Source organism: Babylonia areolata, chromosome 6 (assembly GCF_041734735.1).
Source record: "Babylonia areolata isolate BAREFJ2019XMU chromosome 6, ASM4173473v1, whole genome shotgun sequence".
Taxonomy (NCBI): Eukaryota; Metazoa; Mollusca; class Gastropoda; order Neogastropoda; family Buccinidae; genus Babylonia; species Babylonia areolata.
In genome coordinates, this window is record NC_134881.1 from 35,688,237 (window position 1) to 35,709,895 (window position 21,659).

The 21,659-nt window shown below is 43.3% G+C and overlaps 1 protein-coding gene across 1 annotated transcript in view; it reads left to right on the forward strand.

Moving 5' to 3' along the window:
- Positions 1–21,349, forward strand: part of LOC143283507 (uncharacterized) — a 151,940-nt gene extending 130,591 nt beyond the window's left edge. The window contains exons 14-24 of the mRNA XM_076589751.1: positions 167–311; positions 1,528–1,603; positions 2,295–2,477; positions 3,258–3,354; positions 4,279–4,368; positions 6,800–6,997; positions 9,099–9,195; positions 9,640–11,448; positions 12,696–12,897; positions 14,230–14,286; positions 20,642–21,349. Coding sequence (XP_076445866.1) covers positions 167–311; positions 1,528–1,603; positions 2,295–2,477; positions 3,258–3,354; positions 4,279–4,368; positions 6,800–6,997; positions 9,099–9,195; positions 9,640–11,448; positions 12,696–12,897; positions 14,230–14,286; positions 20,642–20,770 — 3,083 coding nt within the window. The 3' untranslated portion in view covers positions 20,771–21,349. The remainder of the gene's footprint in view (positions 1–166; positions 312–1,527; positions 1,604–2,294; positions 2,478–3,257; positions 3,355–4,278; positions 4,369–6,799; positions 6,998–9,098; positions 9,196–9,639; positions 11,449–12,695; positions 12,898–14,229; positions 14,287–20,641) is intronic.
- Positions 21,350–21,659: the final 310 nt, after the last annotated feature.

Consider the following 21,659-nt stretch of genomic DNA (forward strand, 5'->3'; position numbering starts at 1 on the left):
TGCTGCTTATCTTCCCCTGCAGCTATATTGTGTGTGTTTACCCATTTTTGTCAAGTACCTAAAGCCCTTTTTGGAGAATAGGCACTCTGTAAATTCACATTGTTGTTAGTAGTCGCTGTTGAAATAGTAGTTGAATACTGTGGTATTGTGGTGTGTGTGTGTGCAGGCCACAGGGCGGCCTCAGTCATCCAGGCGGTGTGGCGGGGATACTGGGCACGGGAACACAGCCTGGAGGTCGTGTCCATCCGCAAAGAGATCCGCGCCCGCCGGGCTGAGGACCACATTGTCCTGCTGCGCGCAGACCTCGACAGGTTGGGGTGGGGGGTGGGGACACTGGGCTCTTTGAAACGTAAAGCTGCTTTGTGTGTGTGTGTGTGTGCATTTGCACTTTTGTGTCAGTGTGTGCACATATGTGGGTGCGCACGGGTCTGCTAAGTGTGGCACATTGTCGTTCTTTTTATTATGTTTAGAAAGTTGAACAGTGATGAAGCTTACTTGTGACAGATTTGTTAGCGTTTAGGTTTAGAAAGATCTACGTCAATGAAGCTTACATGGGACTTTTCAAAACATGACCGAGAGAAAGATTTGACCACATACCAAGAGAGAAAAAAAAGGAAAGTAACCCATTTGTGAAATTTCTCATTGTAAGTGTAGTTTGATTTGACAAGGCATGAGTACAGAAATAGAACCAGGAAGATAGGATTACTTTCTGTGTAAAGATAAGTTTTTATTTCATGTAAAAATGCAAAAAATATAAGCAGAGGGAGTAGCACCAGGAAGGGGATGTTATTAGAGAGATGTCAGCAAATTTAGTGAGAACATTTTGAGAGTGCTGAAGACTGGAGATGATCAAATACTGTTTTAAAGATACCAGGATCTATGTAAGTAATCTGATGGTACATGGAAACACAGCTATGTAACATGCTATGCATCTGAAAATGGTGTATGGCCGCCTGAATAGTGGGATTAAGTCTGTGAGAGGCACAGTGGCCAAATCAGGCGTTAGAGTTTGATATCCCATTTAGGAATGGCGTTGTGTCCTTGGGAAAGGCACTTTACTCAGATGTTCCTCACTACATCCAGATGTGAATGGGTACCTGTCTTTGGTCTGGGGAAGGTTAAACTAAGTGGTGAAATAAGAGGATTGGGCCATGCCTTTCCTTCCTTTGCCGAGCCCTAGACACAGCTGAATCCACTGCCTCTGTGGCCTTAGAATGCTAATGGGATCTGTTACTTTTTTTTTTTAACCTTAAAAACTACGAAAAATATGCAGGAGTAGCAGCCCCCAAACTCATAGGAGAAACGAAAGTGTTAGCAGTTAGTGGGGGGGAAAAAACCTGCATGTGTAACAGATATGTTGTGTTTATACTAAGGAAGCATGCATAGACACTTTTGAAATCTGACAGCAAATATGTGCTTAGAGTGAGAATTTAACTTGACGGAAGCATACCAGTCATTATCAACACCAAGCGAACTGTTTACCATTACAAGTGTGAATAAAATCGCATGTGTGTAATTTTCTGACAGGCACAAGAAACTGTACGATGAAGAGAAACGACTACGCACGTTACAGATGGAAGCCATTCGCCTTCTTTACCAGGAAGTGAGCATCAGTCTTCCTTCTTTATTTGTTTGGTGTGAGGGGGGTAACTGGTGGGGGAGGTGAGGGGGAGATGTGCTTTCATGGTGGTGTTTGTAGATGTAAATGCATGCACAAAAAAAGGGTTGTCCCTGGCAAGATTCTTTAGAAAACCTACTTCAATTCAAAATGAATACACTTGTAGGCAGAAAAAAGAGGGGAAAAAAGAACAAACAAAAAACCCAAACATATATATATATATATATGTGTGTGTGTGTGTGGACAGTGCTGCACTTTGGTGACACACTCTCCCCAGGGAAAGCAGCAGAATTTCACAGAGAAATTTGCTGTGACAAGAAGTAATACATTACAATATGATGCTGTGCAATGCAGTACAACACAATACAATATTATTGTTATTGTTATCATAGATATTTATTTGTAGACCACATGTCTTAAGTCAAGAGACCATCCTTTAAGCATTTTACAAACCCAGAGTCATTTGCTTAACAGGATGCCTACCTGGGTAGATCTGACTGACAGCTGGCTTTAGGCGCTCATCATTCGTTTCCTGTGTCATTCAGTCAAGATTCAAGTCATGCACATGCAAATACATGTATGTTAGAGTGGATCAGCACAAACTTTGCCAGGGTCAACTCTCTTGTTGCCTTGGGTTCTTTGACAATGGAACACAACGCTGTGCGTCATGCGACAGGTCCAACAGCTCAAGGCCCAAGTGCAGGGACCGGCGTCAAACAGCCGACCGGGGACAGCGGACAGCATGCTGTCCACAGGCTCTGCCACCTTGGGACAGTCCAATGCCAGCACCGGCTCCAACCTCAGTGACTTGCAGCGCACTGCCGAGCTGGAACGCACTTGTCATAGCCTCCAGAACCAGGTGGGTCATTGCAGAAAGTCTGGAAGTTGCAGAAGTGGGGGGGTGGGAGATAGGGGTTTGGGGGGTGAGAGGGAATAGATTGGTGTGTGTGTGTGTGGATAGGCATTTAAGGAAAGGGGGGTTAAGGTAGGAAGATGTTTATCAAGTTGATGCAGCCACAAAAGATATGGCAGTGATTCAATCTTTATTGTCACCCCCACGCCCCCAGCCCCCTCATATAATAGGTCATGTCTAGATCATCTTCTTGTGGGTTTTTTTTGCAAAAATTTGCTTGCAGAGTATTTTCTTACATGTTTTCAGTATAATCTTGTGGGTTGTCAAACAATAAAAACATATTGATAGCTTTTTTTCATGAAAGGGTGAGGAGGAAGAGGTATGTGTGTGTTGTGAGTGAGGTCACACTGTTTTTTTTAGAGAGTTTGTTCCCAGTGTAAAGTGGTGCAGGGATGGTAAACCCTGCTGATGGAATTGTGATCAGTCACCAAGCTTTAACGCCTCCTTGAAACTGAAACTGATACGCATTCTGACACATCTGCTTCTTCCAGTCACACACTGCATCCACACATAATCGGTTCAGTTCAGTTCAGTTACTCAAGGAGGCGTCACTGCGTTCGGACAAGTCCATATATGCCACACCACATCTGCTAAGCAAACGCCTAACCAACAGCGTAACCCAACGCACTTAGTCAGGCCTAGTCAGACATAATCACCTCACCATTGATGCCGTAAGATTCTTGAAACTGAAAGTGAACTGAAAGTGGGTGGCTGTAATTGTTTCAGGTGACGGCACTGCGAAACACGCTGTACGACATGACGGATCGCGTCCTGCGTCAGGACAGTGTGGAGTTACACTCCCTGCCCACCACCGCAGACATAGGTGAGCACTGATTTTTTTTTTCTTTCTTTTTTTTTTTCCACTGCCCCATCATCTGCACTGTTTTGGTGGTGTTACTCCCACGCCGCTCATTCCGAGTCCCCCCTACACAGCTACACCCTGGTTCATCTGTTGTAGTTGTAATCCCAGCATCAGCAGTCCACAGGAAACTATCAATGTCAGGCCGTCAGGAGGCCACACACCAGAGGAGACCCTGCACTGCTGCTGAGTCAATTTGGTGGTGTTCAGTAGCACCCTGTTCTGATGTAATGTGCTTTGACACCACCTACAAAGCCCCCCACTGTCAACGGTAATAGCTTAGTCGCAGAACACACTAATTATTGTGTGAATGAATGTTGGAAGAACATGTAAAGCGCTTTGAGCGGTATTTCTGGAAAACAGTGCTCTAGAAATGTCCATTATTATCATCGTTATTATTATTATTATTATTGATGCTACATGCTTTCCTTATTCTACATCTGTGGGTTAGGGTTGTTGGGGTTCTTCTTCTTCTTCTTCTGCTTTCGTGGGCTGCAACTCCCACGTACACTCGCATGTACACGAGTGGGCTTTTACGTGCATGACTGTTTTTACCCCGCCATGTAGGCAGCCATGCTCCGTTTTCGGGGGTGTGCATGCTGGGTATGTTTTTGTTTCCATAACCCACCGAACGCTGACATGGATTACAGGATCTTTAACGTGCGTATTTGATCTTCTGCATGCGTTTACACACGAAGGGGGTTCAGGCACTAGCAGGTCTGCACATATGTTGACCTGGGAGATCGTAAAAATCTCCACCCTTTACCCACCAGGCACCGTCACCGTGATTCGAACCTGGGACCCTCAGATTGAAAGTCCAACGCTTTTACCACTCGGCTATTGCGCCCGTCGTTGGGGTTAAATGACGGGGATGTTCTCCGTGTGCAGACAAGCTGAAGACAGTGAGGGTGTTGGAGTGCCAGGAGGGCCCCATCCTCTCCCCTCATATGGAGCATCAGACGTCCGCCTGTCACTGGAGTGAGTGTTTCATGTCTCCCTCATCCAATACCCATACCCACACCCACACCCACTCCATCCCACCCCCCTGACGTGAACAGTTTGATTGTCGTGTAACCTTATGGTCTGTAAGACCCATGTTGTTCATCAATTTTATCTGTTCTCTAAGAATGATGCTTTTTTTTGCTTTTTTTTTCCTTGCCCCATCATCTGCACCATTTCAGTAGCATTACCCCCACGCCGCTCATTTAGATTCCCCCATACATGTCCACATCCGGATTCGTCCGTCACAGTTTGAGTGTCGGCAGTCCACAGGGAACCATCAGTGTCAGGTCGCCAGGAGGCCACACGCCAGAGGAGACCCTGCACTGCTGCCGAGTCACTTCGGTGGTGTTCAGTGGTGCATGTTCTGATTTAACGTACTTAGGACACCACCTGCTAAGCCCCCTACTAACAACAATAATGGCTTAGTTGCGGAACCAGACTGAATGAGCGTCCCTCCCAGAGTGGAGACCGCCACCACGTCCCCCAGACAACAGCCCCCCATGAATCTGCTGACACTGAAGACATTGACAGGACTCACCCCAAGCACAGAAGTGGAGAGGTATCAAAACTGAGGTCACCATGAGAGCAGGGCATGAAAGGCCACAGATTTTGTTTTGTATATATTGATGATGATGAAGGAGGAGGGGGAGGATGACAATGACGATGTTGCTATGGAGGTCCATTTTGGTTTGGGGACTGTGTGACAAGGCTGTACTCAACGCTTCCTGTAATAATGATATCCCGGCGTTAACCAGGCCCGAGAGATACAGACACTTGCAGTGTTGGTCAGGTAATTAGAGCAACACACCCAAAGACGCATCTGTGCAGTGGATGACACTCGACTGTGTGGTCCCAGTCTCCCCATTTAAGCCCCATAGCACACTCAACTCTGGGTAGGAGCCGGCCACGGGCCGAAAAACCCACCTCCGCTGGGATTCGAACCCACATGTCCTCCCAGCCGTCAGTCCACGACGCTATCCACTAAGCCACAGGGAATAGGGGAGGGGGGCAGGGAGGGAGGGAGGGGCTGCAGGGAAGGGGAGGGTTGGAAGGAGGGTGGTAGTATAATGAACTGGATATGGGAAATGTGGCCAGAGTGTATATGCTGATTTTGTATGTGTATGCGTGTGCATGCACATGTGTCTGTGTGTGATGATTTCTTAATGCTTCAGTATTTTGCCATTCCTGATTTTGAGATTAAAAAGAAGGGGGGGAAAAAAAAAAAAAAAAAAAACTTACATCTATAAGTACTTTGCTTATTGGACTGTTTGATACTGAAACAAAGAAGACACACGAAAATGATCAGATGTCACTGTCTGTCCAGTTCATACTGCACAGTGCCACATGTGAAATGTCAGAAACCTGATGGTCATAATCACAGTTACGTTTACTTTAATGTCAAAGTTTGGGTTTGTTTTTTGGTTGTTGTTTTTTTGTTGTTGTTGGTTCTTGTTGTTTTTTTTTTGGGGGGGGGGTAATTTTGTTGGGGGTTTTTGTTGTTGTTTTTTGTGGTTTTTTTGTTAGTTTGGTTGTTTTGTTTTTGTTGGGTTTTTTTTTTTTGGGGGGGGGGGGGGGGGAGAGGTAGGTTTGAGTTTTTTGTTTTAAAATGTATAATTAAAGAGAGCAATGTTGCACCAGCCTTGGCTGCCATTCTTTTTCTGACATAAGCTGGCTTGGTGTGGCATTTGTCCAGTATAGTCTTTTTTTATCCAAAAATGTCTGTAATTATTGTATTTCACACAACAGTGTAAGAGATTAATGTCATTTTACGTTTGAAGAAGATGTTGATGTAAGTTGTGAAGCAACATGTTTATTCCCTGTGGACATGGACAGTAGTTGTTGATATGTTTATTTTCTGTCAACAAACACAGTAATTGTTGATGTTTTTTTATCAACATGTACAGTAGTTGTTGACAATTTTATTTTCTGTCAACACATACGCAGTTGCTGTCAAGTTCATTTTCTTTCAACACATACATAGTTGCTGACATGTTTATTTTCTGTCAACAAATACAATAATTGTTGACATGTTTATTCTGTGTTGACAAGTAGTTCTTGACATGTTTATTCTGTGTCAACAGCCATGGTTCTTGACATTTTTATTTTCTGTCAACATATACAGTTGCTGTTGACAAAGTTTACTTTGTTGACATGTTTATTTCTGTCAGCATGCACAGTAGTTGTTGACATGGTTATTTTCTGTCAAGGCTTACATAGTTGTTGACAAGTTTACATTCTCTCAGCAACAGATACAGCTGATGCTCACAAGTTGATTTTCTGTCAGCAAGTATAGTAGTAGTGGACATCGCATATTTTCACTTGACACATACATAGTTGTTGACAAGTTTACCTTCAGTCAGCAACAGATACAGCTGACACTGATGACAGGATTGTTTTCTGTTCCCAGGCAGCATCCCCCATTCCCTGTCGCCCTACCCGTCAGAGGAAGAGGAGGTGTACTTCCGGCAGGTGCCGCACCACGGCGCCCCCACCCCTCCGCGCAAGCTGGGCCTGCAGCACAAGAGTGAGCAGTCGGTGCTGCTGCACTGGTTACCGTCACGCCTCAGCATGGACCACACTTCAGATCCCAAGTCTTCAGTCACTGGTCTGTCGTCACTAGTTTTGGGGGGAGGGTCTTGGGGCTTTTTTTGTTTGGTTGGGGTTTTTTTTGTTTGTTTTTTTAGTTTCAATTTGTTTTGGGTGGTGTTTACTGAATACTGCATTTTGTTTGGGTTTGGGTTTTTTATGTTTTTGTCCCAGACTAACTCGAAAGGTAGCACATCTTTTTCTTTTGCTATTGTTTCGCTTCACTGGATACTTATTTTCATGGAGATTGATTACCCTGTCAGGAGTTAAAATGAGATCTTTTATGTGTGTGTGTGCATGGTTCATTTTTTACTCGCTGTGAGATTGTTACACTGTGTCTTAATCGCTCAAGAAAACCTGAAGGCCAAACATGGTAAATGTGAAGGGAAAAGAAGAGAATTAAAAAAAAAAAAACAACAGAAATGCCACTAATAGTCATGTGAAAAATTGATCAGTCCTGGTGGAGCAGCCTGTCCATTGGTTTCCATTCTGGTAAAGGCTAGCCCAGAATAACCCCCCCCCACCCCTTTCCTTTTTCAGCAGCTTGATTTAACCCATAGAAAGGGGAATGATTTCCAGCTGGAGGCGGTCGATCTTGACCAGCCACAGATGTTCCAGCAGCAGGTTATTTTTAGACTGTCACACAATATTGAGGGAAAGGACAGGTAGAGAGTTCAGATCAGCTCAGTTTCTCATGGAAGCGACACTGCATTCGGACAAATCCATTTACGCTGCGCCACATCTTGTAAGCAGATGCCTAACCAGTAACATAAACCAGCGGGCTTAGTCAGGCCTGGAGGAAAAATGATATACAGTAAAATGATGATAAATAATGAAGTCAATGACTAGATAAATAGATGAATAAATAGATGAATTAAAACTCATAAAATGAAAATAGAAATAAATAGTAAATAAATAAATCGATAAATAAAGAAAGAAAAGAAAAATGATGATAATATTGAGTAATAATAATGATAATGATAATCTCTCTGTGAAAGACAGAGAGAAGGAGGGCACATTGAATCACCTGTTAGTGTCACATCAGCTGGGACATCTAATGGACTGTGCTGTCTCAGATCACTTTGACTTGTGTTGGATTCAAATTTCATGTGGACCGAACAGGTGGCTGTGAATTGTCTCTTTGACTCACTCTGGACGAATAGTTATCTCCCTTGCTTTTCCCTTCAGACGACCCATTTGTTAGGGTTTGGAAAAAAAATCACAAAAAATACAAAACATCAAGTAACTGAATGAAACTCACTGTACCTGACACACTGACCCCTCTCCTCACGTTGTGTGACGCCCACCCCCCTCCCTCTTCACTGCTATCAGAAGCTGAATCACAATCAGTACCTACATGCCAGTAGCTTTCTTCACTGCAGATACTTTATTCAGTATCTTCATCATCCTCGCCGATGTCAAAACTTTCAGTATGAAGCATTTCAGTCACTTCAGCAGCGGTAAAAGCCGCTGTCATGATCTATTTTTCTCCAAAAATTTCCACTTGTATCACCTGCGACATCATTTTCGATATGTATGCAGATTAGCTTATCATGTGGGGTCCCTCAACTCGCTGGCTCGCTGTGGAGCGTGTTGTTACAGAATCTCATGAAGAAACTTTCCATTCAACCCTTGACATGTTCGCAATGCCCGGTGTAGCTGCGATTGTTATGCTATCCCATGAGGAAAACGGGGGGAAAATTTTTAATTGTTGAAACCGCTATAGCGTTTCATCCTGAACGCTACCTTACGTCAGGAATGCTGTAGCGTTCCATCGTCCAGAGTGAGTTAATGTTATTTTGATTGACTTTTCCATGCTGTATGGGTCTCTGACTTGTTTTAAGAACTGAGGAGTATCCAGGCTTGAAATGTTCCCTGTGTGTTTGGCTGGGGTTTTAGTACCATGGTAATATTTGGTTTGTTTTGCGTCATGTGGGATTGAACTTGGACCCTTATTTGTCTTGATCTTATGTAGTACAGGTTGTCGGAGAGGTGGGGGGTGCGAGGTGAGGGGTTGTTTTGGGGTTTTTTTTATGTTAGCCCATAGATATGTATTGCACTGTTAGGGTAACTTATGTACATGTGTGTGTGTGCGTGTGTGTGTGTGTGTGTGATCTCAGGTTACTGTGTCTACATCGATGACCAACCCAAAGGGACAGTGAGTAACCAGAAGACGATGGCTCTGGTATGTGGCCTCTGCCCATCCGCTACCTACAAGTGAGTTCGCTGCTTGTTTCTTTTGGCATGAAGAACTGGAGAGACTTTGAGAATGAAAGGAGAGATGTTGGTATCTTTATATGTGAAGAAAGTACCTCCGATCTGTCTAGTTTAACCTTAAAAAAATATGTTTCTTTTTTTTTTTTTGTTATAGAAATTTCAAGCAGTATTTTAATTGATCTTTAAAACCTTTTTTTTTCTTTGATTGGTTTTAAGAACTGACAGGTAGGTACTCAGCCCAGAAATGGCCCCTTTGCAGTCATCTGGGTTAAAGTATTAGCAATGTGATGTGATTTGACGTCTAATAATTTGATGCCCATTCCAAAGGTTTGTGTGTGTGTGTGTGTGTCTATATATATATATAGAGAGAGAGAGAGAGAAGAGAGAGAGAGATAATTAAGTGATGATACATATCTATGAAAGATGGATGGTTCATTTATTCAGGTTCTACATCCGAGCAGTGTCGGGCGTTGGGGAATCCTACGAAAGCAACATTGTGATTGCCCGCCTGGCCCGGGGCAGTGAGCGACAGCAGCGGCTGTCAGACAGCAGCGACAGTGATGTGCTTCCAGACAGTGACAAGGACCACGACTCCTCTGACGTCACCGACAAGCGCAGGCTGCGCAACAAACGGGAAGGGCGCAAGTCTCGCAAAGCGAGGTCGCCTCGATCAGACAAAAAGACGACGGCAGCAACAGCGGCTAAAACCAGCGTACAGGTTGAGGAGGGGAGGGACAGGGAGAGTGGTGGTGGTGGTGGAGGAGGGCAGAGGGAGGGGCGGACAACTCCCCACCGTCAGCAGCAAGAGGAGGCGGCGGGGATCCCCCTGCAGGCCAAGCTGCACAGACACCGGCGCAACTCCAGCAAGGAGCAGAGCGAGCTGTCGTCGCTGCAGTCTGACTCCACCCCCTCCACCACGCCCAGCAGGCCAGGGGAGGACACCCAGCGGGGGGGCCCCCCCACACGCTCCACCCCTCCCTCCTCACGCTCCACCCCTCCCCCACCCCCTGCCCGCTCCACGCCCACCAAAGAGCTGATGCAGCCGGGCGCGGTGCTGACGCAACCTGATGTGGTTCGCCAGCGCCGTGCCGGGTCCCCGGCCAGGGATCTCAGCTTCAAGTCTCCGTCCCCATCTCTGGAGAGGAAGGGCGGGGATCGCAGCAGTCCTGGCAGCCAGGATGGGGAGCCCAGGGCTCCGTCTGCTGGCATGGAGGACGCTGCCTCAGAGATCCCCGTAGTGCTGTCTGAGACATTTGACGTGGACAAAGCCAAGTCCTACCTGCGCAACCTCACCACGCCCCCTCCACGCTTCCCTGCCGACAGTCCAGGCTCTGCAGAAGCTGGTGGTGGGGGCTATGTGAAGGGGCACCAGAGGAAACGCAGCAAAGACTTCAATGCGGAGAGCAGCGGAGCCAGTTCTCACAAAGACAGAAGTTCCCCTGACAGGACCCCATCTAGCAGCGGGCAGCCGGAAACGCCCCCCGGTGAGGACGGGGCCAGAGTGAAGCACACCCATCGCCGCACGCGCAGCAGGGACCTCACCACCCCTACCTCAATGGACGAGGTGGGGAGGGGGGAGGAGGATGGTGGTGGAGGGGGCCGTGACAAAGAGCGGAGCAACACGCCGGTTCTGGACGCCCGCCAACGCACCACCGGCAGTCGCCCCAGCAGTCCCATGATCTTTGACGGTCCCCCACTGGCCTCCACGGAGCATCGGGAGCCCGACAGTCCTCTGGCAGAGCTTTCCCGACGAAAGACAAATGCAGAAAATCTGATCCAGCGTTTCCGGAAGTCCCCTTCCTCCAGCACCGTGTCGGGAGGGAAAGAAGGGGAGGAGAAGGTGTCGCCCCAGTACGGCAATCGCTCACGCAAACAGTCTCCCCCAGTCTCGGACTCTCAGCCCGACAGTCACGAAGAGTCGGGGCGCTCCCATTCCACGCGCAGTCGAACCCGCTCAGTGGGGTCGGAGCATGACTTGATGTGCGTGGAGGGAGAGAGGAAGCTGTACACGTCAGACATCCTCAACAAACTCAACATGACGGTGTCCAAAATGGCAGAGAGCCACCGGCTGCGCAAACGCTCCAGCGAGGAGGAACCCCACCGAAGAACCCGGCATGTCAGCGAGTCGGACAACGACATCTCCTCTGACCCCGGCAGTCACCTGCCACCAAAAGCGCCCCCTGTGGCCAGCGACAGTTCCTCCGGCAGTCACTCTGATGACAACAAGGCACGCCACCACCACCGACATCGCAGGTCAGACCACAGACCGCCTTTTTTTGGGGGGTAGAGGAAAAGTAAAAAAGAAGAGAAGCTCTCTTCAGATTAACAATTCAGGTAGTTTTGATTGGGGAAAGTTAATACTTAAGGTCATTTTTTGAAGGGAAAAATGAACATTTAGGATATTAAAAAAAATAAATGAATAATAAAACTCTTAAAATTACCAAATGAGGTAGTTTTGGTTGGGAAAGGTTAACGGTTAAGATAATTCGTTGGGATGGAAAAAGAAACATTCATGGTGTTAAAAAAGTAAACCCCCAAAAATCTGAAGTTGCAATTAAGGTAGTTTTGGTTGGGTAAAGTCAACTGTTAAGGTGATATTTCGGGAAGGAAAAGTAGATATTTAGGGTCTTATAAAAAAAATTTAAAAGTTTTTAAAGGTCAACAGTGTTTTTTTTATTGGGGAAAGTTGATTAGTAATGGTGATTTTTGGGGGGAAGAGAAAACTAGACAAGTTAACAGTTAAACCCCGTAAGATTAACAAATAAGGTAGTTTTGGTTGGGGAATGTTAACAGTTAAAGTAATATATTTGGAGGGAAACATGAACATTTGGGGGGCTTGGAAAAAAAAATTCTCATGATTAACAATCAAGGTGAGGGGGAAATAAACACCTGGTGTATAAAACAAAAGCAACAACAAATATCCTCTTCAGATTATCAGATATGATCAGGTTGGTTGGGGAAAGTTGAAAGTTAAAGTTGTTTTTTTTTTTGTTTTTTTTTCTTTTATATGGGGATGGGGGAGAAAAAAGAAACATTTTGGGTTGGTTAAAAAAATAAAAGATAAAACAGTTTTTCAAGCACAGGAGGAAAGTAGCAGAATGGATAAGATGTACAACTGCCAAGACAGTGTCCATATGGTTTGGGTTTGAATGTTGCTTCTGCTTTTTCTCCGGAGTTTGACTGGAAAATCCAACAGTGTCTAGTCATTTGGATGAGATGAGAAATTGAGGTCCTGTTTGCCGCATGCATTTGGTGCACCAAAAAAGAACCCATGTTAAAGTGTTGTCCTCGGGCAAATTTCTTTAGAAGAATTCCACTCCAGTAGATATACTAATATATACACACACACTAAAGGCATGACTTAAGCACTGGGTTATGCTACTGTCAGGCAGCAAAAGATTTTCCTCTTCTCTTTGCGAGAGAGAGAGAGATGCATATAGGGTTGATAAGAAAACAACAACAGTCACACACAAAAAACCTTTTTTCTTCTCCTCGATCAGGAGTCCCTCAGACCAGCGTCCACTGACAGCGGCATCAGCGTCTGGCTACAGCTCTGACCAGGTGTCGGGGCGCCACACCCACAGCCCCATCATCATGGAGGGGGGAGGGAAGAAGGGGGGCAGCGGCCTCCGACGCAACGCCTCCTGCCACGCCGTGCTGCCCTCGCGACCCCCAGAATCCCAGCCCAGCCCCGCCCCAGAGGTGAGAGGGTGGGGAGTGGAGAAGGGGGAGGGGGGCAGTTAAGATTTTAAATGCAAAAAAAGTGGTATCGGGGGGGGTTGTATTTTGGGTTTGACTGGCTCTTAGTGCTGCAGCCTTGAGGGCTAGCTGGTCTTTGGGGACCATCCCAGTGTCCTCCAGTCCTCTTGGTCGAGAGAGTGGGGATGTAACTTGGGCAAGACGCTCTCCCTTTTATTCAAACTCTAGCCAGATAGTTGGGGACAGCTGTTGCCATCTCTCCTGTTCTGATGGTTGTGGTCTGACATGACTGATAACTTTGAGTTTGATTCCTTTTTTGATGGAATGGTTTGTTTTTTTCTTTCGGGGTGGGGGGGGGGTGTTGCTGTCATTCATGGAAATGCTGGTTTCTTTTCTTTTCTGTATTCATTGACAGGAAAGATATACATATGCCTGTGTTTTTTGTTGTTATTTCTTTCCCTTTTTTTTGTTTGTTTGTTTGTTTGTTTTAGGAGTGTGGGGGTTCTCTACATGTTTTTGTTGTTGTTATTTTAAACATTTATACAACATTGACCAGTAGTTTAAATTGAAAAAAATGTTTTCATTGTCTCTTTTTCCCCAAGTGCACAGAAGAAGGGCCTATGCTGTGAATGCATGTATGATTACTTTCTTATTTACTTACTCTTCTCACTGATATAAACTAGATTTTAACCAGACTTTTAATAGTTTGAAAATCTCAGCTGTGTGAGTTTTGCGGGGTAAGGATGCATCTGAGATAGTGCAGATGATGGGGCAGCAGGCAAAAAAGAAAGAAAGAAAAAAAAAGAAAGAAAGAAAAGAAAAAAAAAACCAGCTTGGAAATGTTAGGAATGTACCAGTGTAGTAAAATGTCAAGTATGTGAGTGATGCTGGTTTCTTGAAGGAGGAAGGCGGCAGAATGGCTGAGGTGCTTATCTGCCAGTAGATTGCTTGTGGTGGGCTTGGTTCAAATCCTGGTCTCACCCTTCCTCGCAAGTTTGAGTGGAAAATCACATTGAGCCTCTGGTCGTTCAGATGAGCTGATGATAAACTGAGGTCCTGTGTGCAGCGCGCACTTGGCGCTTTGAAAAAGAATCCGTGTCAACAAAAGGGTTGTCCTCTGGCAAAATTATCCGCTCTAATAGGTACACAAATATATATATTCATGCATATAGTTTATGCTAAAGTTACACAAATATATATGCATGCTCCAAAGGTCAGACTAGCATGATGGGTTATGCTGCTGGTCAGGTATCTGCCTGGTGGATGTGGTGTAGCGTATGATGGATTTGAAGGCAGTTACGTCTTCTTGAGAAATGGAAATTGTTTTCTTTGCAGGACACGGCCAGTGGGGGAGGGGGCAGCTCGCAGAGGGAGGAGGTCACCAATCCTCAGGTCAGTTGCATGTCTTATGTTCGGTTCCCATGACAAGCCACTGGGAAACCTCTGTGTTGTATCTGTGTTGTGTCTTAACTGGTTGTGGTACAGGAGGATGACATTATAATAGAAAATACTTAGAAAACAAAAATGTTGCTGATGAACCTGTAGTTAGTTTAAATTTCTTGTGGGTTGATCATTAAATGCTCATCAAATTTGTTTTAATGCATATGAAAGAAATTAATGAAACATTGTTTCATTTAAAAGCTATGATTAATCATGACATTGGAGAGAAGTCTATATATCTATAGGACCGTGTCAGAGATGAAAATAGTCGTAAAGTTTAATGGAATATTTCTTGAGATCGTTGTACAGTGCATCCTCAGGTTACAAAAAGCCCTTATTTTATACAAGTCCAGCAAACTTGAACAGGGTGATAGGGAAGTGGTTGAGGTTTCTTCCAGCTTTAAGACAATTGCTTTTCAGGCTGCAGAGGTAGCCAGTGCCAGCATGCCTGGAGCGGTGGCTTAGTGGTAATGTGCATGGCTAGGAATCAAGTATCCATGGGTCCAAGCCTAATGTACAGACCGGGATTTTACCAACTGACCCCCTTCTCCCCTCCATTAGACCTTGAGTAGTGGTCTTGGTGCTGATCATTCAAATAAGACGACAAACCGAGGTCCTGTGTGCAGCAAACACGTAACACATGAAAAAAAAACAAAAAAACATGGCAACGGAAGTGTCGTTCCTGGAAAAATTCTGCAGGAAAAAAATACTTTGATAATAAAACAGACTGTCAGACAATTTTTTTTTCTTTACTGTGGCAATGCACTCTTCCCAGGAATAGCAGCTTAAATTTCAGCAAAAATTTGTTGTGACAAAAAGTTATGCAATACAACGCAACACAATGCAATGCAGTGCAATACAATACAATACAGCACAGTACAGTACAGTACAGTGTAGAACAACACAATACAATATGATATAATACAATAAGTTTGTTTGTAGTTGTTTTTTGTCAGATGTGAATTATCGACTGATGGATGTGTTTTGCATGTTGATGTGTTTGGTGGGTCACCGTCTAATCAGTTGGCGTGTTTCTCTGTCTCTGATTTGTCTCTAGGGGTCTTCACTCAAACCTTAGCTCACATCAGGTACCTTGTGTGTTTGTGCACTCACATGCCTTGGCTTGGTTTCAGTCTTAATAACTTGGCTTCAGTAGACACTGCTGGTGGGTTTTTTTCTCCCTGTGCAAGCGTGCACTGAAGTAATTCACATCACTGTAGTTGAGCAAGCGTGCGGCTAGACAACTCTTGGTTTGCATATTTAGTCTCTGAACGCTTTGTCGTTGTTTTTATTCTCGTTTTGATTTGTTGGGTAATGCCATTAGTTACTTTTGTTGAGCTGATCATGTATGTTGCCTCACTTGATCCAGAGAGGTTATTACCCAGTTCATTATTTCCTAGTTCTGTGAAATTCATGTGGAACATGGACCACAAGAATTGTCAGGCCTAACAAGGCTCTCTCCTTTGAAGGAGTTTAGTGGACTCGAGTCGATACTGACGGGTTTCAGTTTGGTGTTTTCCTGTAATATAATTTTGTCAATGATAGGGCTGTTTGTCAGCACTTGTGTGTGTGGGGGGGGTTTTTTGGGTTTTGTTTTTTTCCATCCTCGGCTGTTCAATACAATGTGAATTTTGTGTTAAGAGCATTAATATGAAGAACACCTGTAAAGAGAAATTGGAATATGTTTTAAGTAACTTTTTTTTCCATGATGCCATGGTATATTCATTGATACGATACATCCCTTACATCACTGATATACCAAACAGCTGGCATTTGGGGGGGAGTGGGGTCACAGGCAGTTTGAAGAGTTTGTGGTGTGTAGATGGCAAGATCTGCCCCATTCCCTACCCGATCCCGTTTTAAAAGGGTTGGGCACAGGAATATCTGTGCTGCCTGTGGCACCAGACATATTTACATATATTTTTTAGTGTGTTACAGACACAGTGGATATTTACTGTATAGTTGGCATGATTTAAGTGAGAAAAAAGTTGTGAAGAGTGTTGTGAATATAAGTTTTTTTTTTTTTTACATATACAATATGAAGTAATGATTTGAGAAGTGCTTTGAAGTCTGAAAAAATAATGAAAGGTTTGAAGAGCTCTTAAAATCAGCAAATGTTTAAGTGTTGTCATTTCACAAGCCATACTGGCTTATGCACTTGCATTTGTCTGTTGGAATTTTGGAGTGGAGGTGGCATTTTAGGATACCGTTATAGTCTTAGCTTTGTGTCTGCAGACTATATCAGAGCATTGAAGAAAAGCTTCTTGCTTTCAAGATTTTCAGGATAATGTGTAGGTCATCATCTCATTAAAAAAAAAAAAAAAAAAAAATCAGCTTCTTTCTAAACTTCTAGAGATTGTTTCATTTCGTTTCCTAGCAATTTATCAGATTCCTTTGAAACTGTTACGTACCTCTAACAATTTTGGCACTTATTTCCAAATCGTTTGTATTTACAGTTAGTAGTTTGCTTCTTTTTTTCTTTTTTTTTAACAGTACAGTATGTTTTGAAATTATTGCCACTAATCCTTGTAATGACACTCATTTTGGTCAGCGTGTGTGGACAAGACAACAATCATTTATACAGAGGTGTAGTGCTCTTTGAAAGGAAAGGAAGAAGAGGAAAGAATTGGTTATGTATATTTTGGATGTGACAGTCAAATACCCTGCTCATAGAAGAAGAAGAAGAATGTTGGGTTGTTGTTGTTTTTTTGTTTTTTTTTTGCACTTTTATTACACAGAGAAACTATCACTGTTGTGAAACACTTTTCATGCCCTGGGCCAGTGGAATCACTTTTCGTTTGAATCTCACCAACTGCTGTTTTGTTTCACTTGTCCATTTACCTTCAGAGATTGTTTCTCTGTGTGTGCGTGTGTGTATGAGTGAGAGAGAGAGAGAGAGTTGTATTTTAAAAGTTTTTGGTGTTGGAAAGTTTGTACAATGGAAGCGGAAATAGATATCCGCTGTACTTCCATGTTGATAGAACAGTTATTCTGTCGAACATTTATAGGAGGGAATTTTTTCTGATGCCCCTGACAGATTTTCATGTGAGTTCCTATTTAAAATGCTGTAAATTTTCCAAATAAAAAAGACAATATTTCTCAAGACCCATTTGGGCTTTTCTCTTTTATATATATTTTCACCAGGAGTGCCTGTATATATATATTTTTTTTATTAATTATTATTTCAGATCAAACCAACATCTCAAAACTGAAGCATATATATGCATAGTGCTCATAAAGACATGCTCGTAGCTGGCTTAATTACTTACATATGTTACAATCACCATACAGTGGGCAGAATACACACTGAAAAATGGATAATATTTTTGTTACCTTATGGTTGGATGGCACATTTGGACCATAAGGCCTTCCACTGGTGAGACAATAAAACACACAAATGAACATGAAGAGATTAAAAAAAAAACCCACAGCTGAACATGTGCCCTGTTTTGTTTCGTGTTATAACCATATTTGTTCTGTGTCCATAAGTAGTACTGTTTTGTTTTGTGTTATAACCATATTCATTCTCTGTCCATAAGTAGTACTGTTTTGTTTTGTGTTATAACCATATTTGTTCTGTGTCCATAAGTAGTACTGTTTTGTTTTGTGTTATAACCATATTCATTCTCTGTTCATAAGTAGTACTGTTTTGTTTTGTGTTATAACCATATTCATTCTATGTCCATAAGTAGTACTGTTTTGTGTTATAACCATATTTCTTCTGTGTCCATAAGTAGTACTGTTTTGTTTTGTGTTATAACCATATTCATTCTATGTCCATAAGTAGTACTGTTTTGTGTTATAACCATATTTCTTCTGTGTCCATAAGTAGTACTGTTTTGTTTTGTGTTATAACCATATTCATTCTCTGTCCATAAGTTGTACTGTTTTGTGTCATAACCATATTCATTCTCTGTCCATAAGTAGTACTGTTTTGTGTTATAACCATATTTCTTCTGTGTCCATAAGTAGTACTGTTTTGTTTTGTGTTATAACCATATTCATTCTCTGTCCATAAGTAGTACTGTTTTGTGTCATAACCATATTCATTCTCTGTCCATAAGTAGTACTGTTTTGTGTTATAACCATATTCATTCTCTGTCCATAAGTAGTACTGTTTTGTGTTATAACCATATTCCTTGTGTCCATAAGTAGTACTGTTTTGTGTTACAACCATATTCATTCTCTGCCCATAAGTATTACTGTTTTGTGTTATAACCATATTCATTCTGTGTCCATAAGTAGTACTGTTTTGTGTTATAACCATATTCGTTCTGTGTCGATAAGTAGTACTGTTTTGTTTTGTGTTATAACCATATTCATTCTGTGCCCATGAGTAATACTGTTTTGTGTTATAACCATATTTGTTCTATGTCCATAAGTAGTACTATTTTGTTTTGTGTCATAACCATATTTGTTCTATGTCCATAAGTAGTACTGTTTCGTGTTATAACCATATTCGGTCTGTGTCCATGGGTATAATACTATCTTTGAACTTTTCTTCACTTTCATATGCAGTCAGCGTTTCGTTCAAAATGCACACTAAGAATTGTGTGTGTGTGTGAAAGTGTAGTGTACATGCATCTGCATAAAAAATAGTGCTGTAGTGTATGTTACTTATCTTTTGTGCATGTAAACAGACTAATATGATTGCAAAAATAGAAACACCCACGTGTATTTTTGTATGTTCCCTATCGCTGTGGATGTTGGTACATGCCATGTTTGCAAGCATTACAGTACATGTGTATGTTACAATACATGTACATGTGTGTTGAATACCTGTACATACGTACGTTGCAATACATGCAGTGATGTACATGTGTTCAGAACCACTAACAATGTAAGCCTTTTTTTAGTATGGAAGTGTACTGGTGCCATAAACCACTAGTGCATAATGTATGATTTTTGTGTGTGTGGTGCAATTCATAACAAATGTCAGTGTAGGGGGACATGGATAAAATACATCACTGTGGGCATGTCTTGACTTGTCGTTATGAACTGGAAGAGTGCAGGTTTAATCTTTGTTTCTTTTTTTTTTTCCCCCCTTCATTAATTTCATATTGAATTTTTTTTTAGGGTGTGTGTGTGGGGGTGGGGGGGGGGGGGGTGTTCAAATTACTGTACCAGTGTGCGACAGTGAAGCGTGGCCTGTAAAGACAGAATGACCCGGCCCCCACTGGCATTGACAGTCCACGGTACATGGAGTGGTGGCCTGGAGGTAACACGTCCACCTGGGAACTGAGAGAATCTGAGCGCACAGGTTCATTTCTCACACTCACCAGTATTTTCTCCCCATCCACCAGAACTTAGTGGAAGTTTGAACGCTGGTCATTAGGATGGGAAGATAAAGGTCCCCTGTCAAGCATGCACTTTGTGAACCAAAAAGAACCCAACTGCAACAAAAGGTTTTTATCCCTGGCAAAAATCTATAGAAAAAGCCATTGTGACAGGAAAACAAGTACAGAAAAAATAGATGGCACTGCACTGCACCAACAGAGAGAGCAGCCCCAATTTCACACAGAGAAATCTGTTGTGACAAACTGTAATACAATACAGCACACACTGAGTCTTATCTGGTGGACAGTGGTGACAAGTTCACATGGTGATCATCCCTGCAGGGAAGGAAATGTACTGGCAGAGCTTGCAGATACAACATTGTCCTGTGGAAGAAGACAAAACAACTGCCAGTTTAAAGCGAAATTGAAGGAGGTGGGAATGGGCCAGGCACACACTACAAAAACCAGCATCGTCCAGCATCACCAGACAAGCCCGGGGGTGACTGAGAAACACCTGGCACACACCAAGAAGATGGGCCTAATCTGAAGCCAGATAGATGCAAAGGCACAGGATTTGGGACTTTGGAGGTCACTTGTTGATGGCCCATACCGCCGAAGGGGTGAAAGGCCTAAGTGAAGTGAAGAAGAGCTTGTAGTGACAGTGGTCTGTGTGATTTTCAGTGTGTGATGTCAGCACTTGTTCTGTCTTACATGTAAGTGTTAGTCTGGGCAGGTTTCTTTGTTTGTGGTCTGGGGCACTTGCATCATGTGGATGAGTATTGTTGGGAGAGGAGCTGTTGTGCCATGTGACCCAGAGAAAGGTTCTGGTACTTTGTCATGACACATTTAGCTTTTTGGTTTCAAAATATCTCCTGCTGCATTCCAACATGTCAAAACATAACACCTGTATCTGCAAAGGATTATGTCTCCAACATTGCACAGCAGTAACACAAAAAAATTCCCATTTTGCATTACACTCCAACACTTGGTGAAACACTGTCACATAACAACTGTCAAATGTGTTTTTCCAGGAGTCGCAGGGTAACCCTCGCAGCAGTATTCGTTCCCGGTCCCCCAGCCCTGGTCCCAATCGCCAGCCCATCTTGTCTGGAGCCCAGCTCAAACGTCACACCTCCGATGTCTCCAAACCATCTTCTTGATGTCGGGCCAGGGACAACGTGTGGTGTCAGGCACCAGCACTTCAGCCACCCAGTCTTTCAGAGAGGACTATCCAAAAGACGCAGCAGGACTGATGTGTTTTCGATAGGTTCTGATGTCTTCATTGCTGCAGACTTGTGTTCAATTGTCATCCTGTGTTAGTGTCACGCTCTTCACAAGTGGGCTCTGTTTGTCGGTAAAAGCAGGATGACACCTGAGTCTGTGAACTGAACGACTGTATTCATAGTTCATGAGCAAAATCCTTCAAGGAAAGCATGCAGATGAAGTTTTGAGATTAAGACCTGCGCTTGGTGGGCTGGAGCAACGTGGAACAAAGTAGATGTGAATCTGTGCTGCAAACCAGAGGTCTCTTTCATATGGAACAGATGAGAAGCTGATGTATGTGAACCTACATACAAACACTACCAGTCTCATAGCTGATGTGGGAAAAGGTTCACCTGCTTCACGGTCCATTGGTTTCTTTTTTTAGTTCAGTATGCACTGGTGGCATCTTTACTTCTTGATATTCATCAACATTTATTTTGTCCAGTGTTTCACTTTTTTCTTTTTTTTTTTTTTTTTTTTAACAAAACAAAACTGAGTCTGTGTTCTGCAACAAGTTTTGTTCATGTTATGATGATGTATGATGATGTTAGCACTTTTTGTGTACAGAGATTATACTAATATGAGCACGCAAAGTCAAAATGTGTATAATAAGTAGGATTGGTTTTAAAAAAAAAAGAAAAGATTTGTTTATCAGTGTGATGTGTTGACATGGGATGGCGGTGTGAAGGAGAGAAAACTGTCAGAGGGGACATGAGCAGCAGAATGGACAGAGGGAAGCAGTGTATTCTGAATTGAGGAGGAACACAGTTATACACACAGGGCAGA